The sequence below is a fragment of the Orycteropus afer genome, unplaced genomic scaffold (genome assembly GCF_000298275.1).
Source record: "Orycteropus afer afer isolate SDZICR_OR568_19922 unplaced genomic scaffold, OryAfe1.0 scaffold00309, whole genome shotgun sequence".
Lineage (NCBI taxonomy): Eukaryota > Metazoa > Chordata > Mammalia > Tubulidentata > Orycteropodidae > Orycteropus > Orycteropus afer.
The window spans coordinates 3,945,379-3,945,964 of record NW_006921896.1 but is presented as its reverse complement, the minus strand read 5'-3'; the positions used below and the strand labels follow the sequence as shown (position 1 = coordinate 3,945,964).

At 38.2% G+C, this 586-nt stretch overlaps 1 protein-coding gene across 1 annotated transcript in view; it reads left to right on the top strand.

The window, feature by feature from the left end:
• The window catches only part of NUDT9 (nudix hydrolase 9), a 45,267-nt gene extending 44,745 nt beyond the window's left edge, over positions 1–522 (top strand). The window contains exon 7 of the mRNA XM_007951714.1: positions 344–522. Coding sequence (XP_007949905.1) covers positions 344–522 — 179 coding nt within the window. The remainder of the gene's footprint in view (positions 1–343) is intronic.
• Positions 523–586: the final 64 nt, after the last annotated feature.

Here is a 586-nt window from a genome sequence, read left to right as displayed (position 1 = left end):
TCCAGGATTATCTTCTGTGTCTGTGTTAATTGGTTTCCCTTTTCTTTGTTGAAGAGGGTCTGTGCAGTCTTTCTGCCTAGTCCACCATCTTGCCGAATCTCCTAATATGAATTCTTTTTGAAAGAAATGATTCTTTCTTTTTAATAAGAAATGTTTTCCTATTGGTGTGTCTGTACCGAACACTTAGAAACTTGGTTAAAGTGTGGGCATTTGGGAATATTCTAGTTTTTAATTCCCTGGGACACCTAATACAATTAAGATTTAGTGTGAATACTTGAAGATATACTGAAAAAGAAATGAGTAAATGAATTTTTCTTGGTGATGGTTTTTCTTTGGTAACCAGGTGAAACAATGGATAATCTTACTCTGGAAGCTGGAGATGATGCTGGAAAAGTGAAATGGGTGGACATCAGTGATAAACTCAAGCTTTATGCCAGTCACTCTCAATTCATCAAACTTGTGGCAGAGAAACGAGACGCACACTGGAGTGAGGACTCTGACCCTGGATGCTCTGGGTTATAGCTTGAAATCTCCATACAGGTTACAGGCCAACGAAGAAGCATGTACTGAAAAGAAGGAAATATCA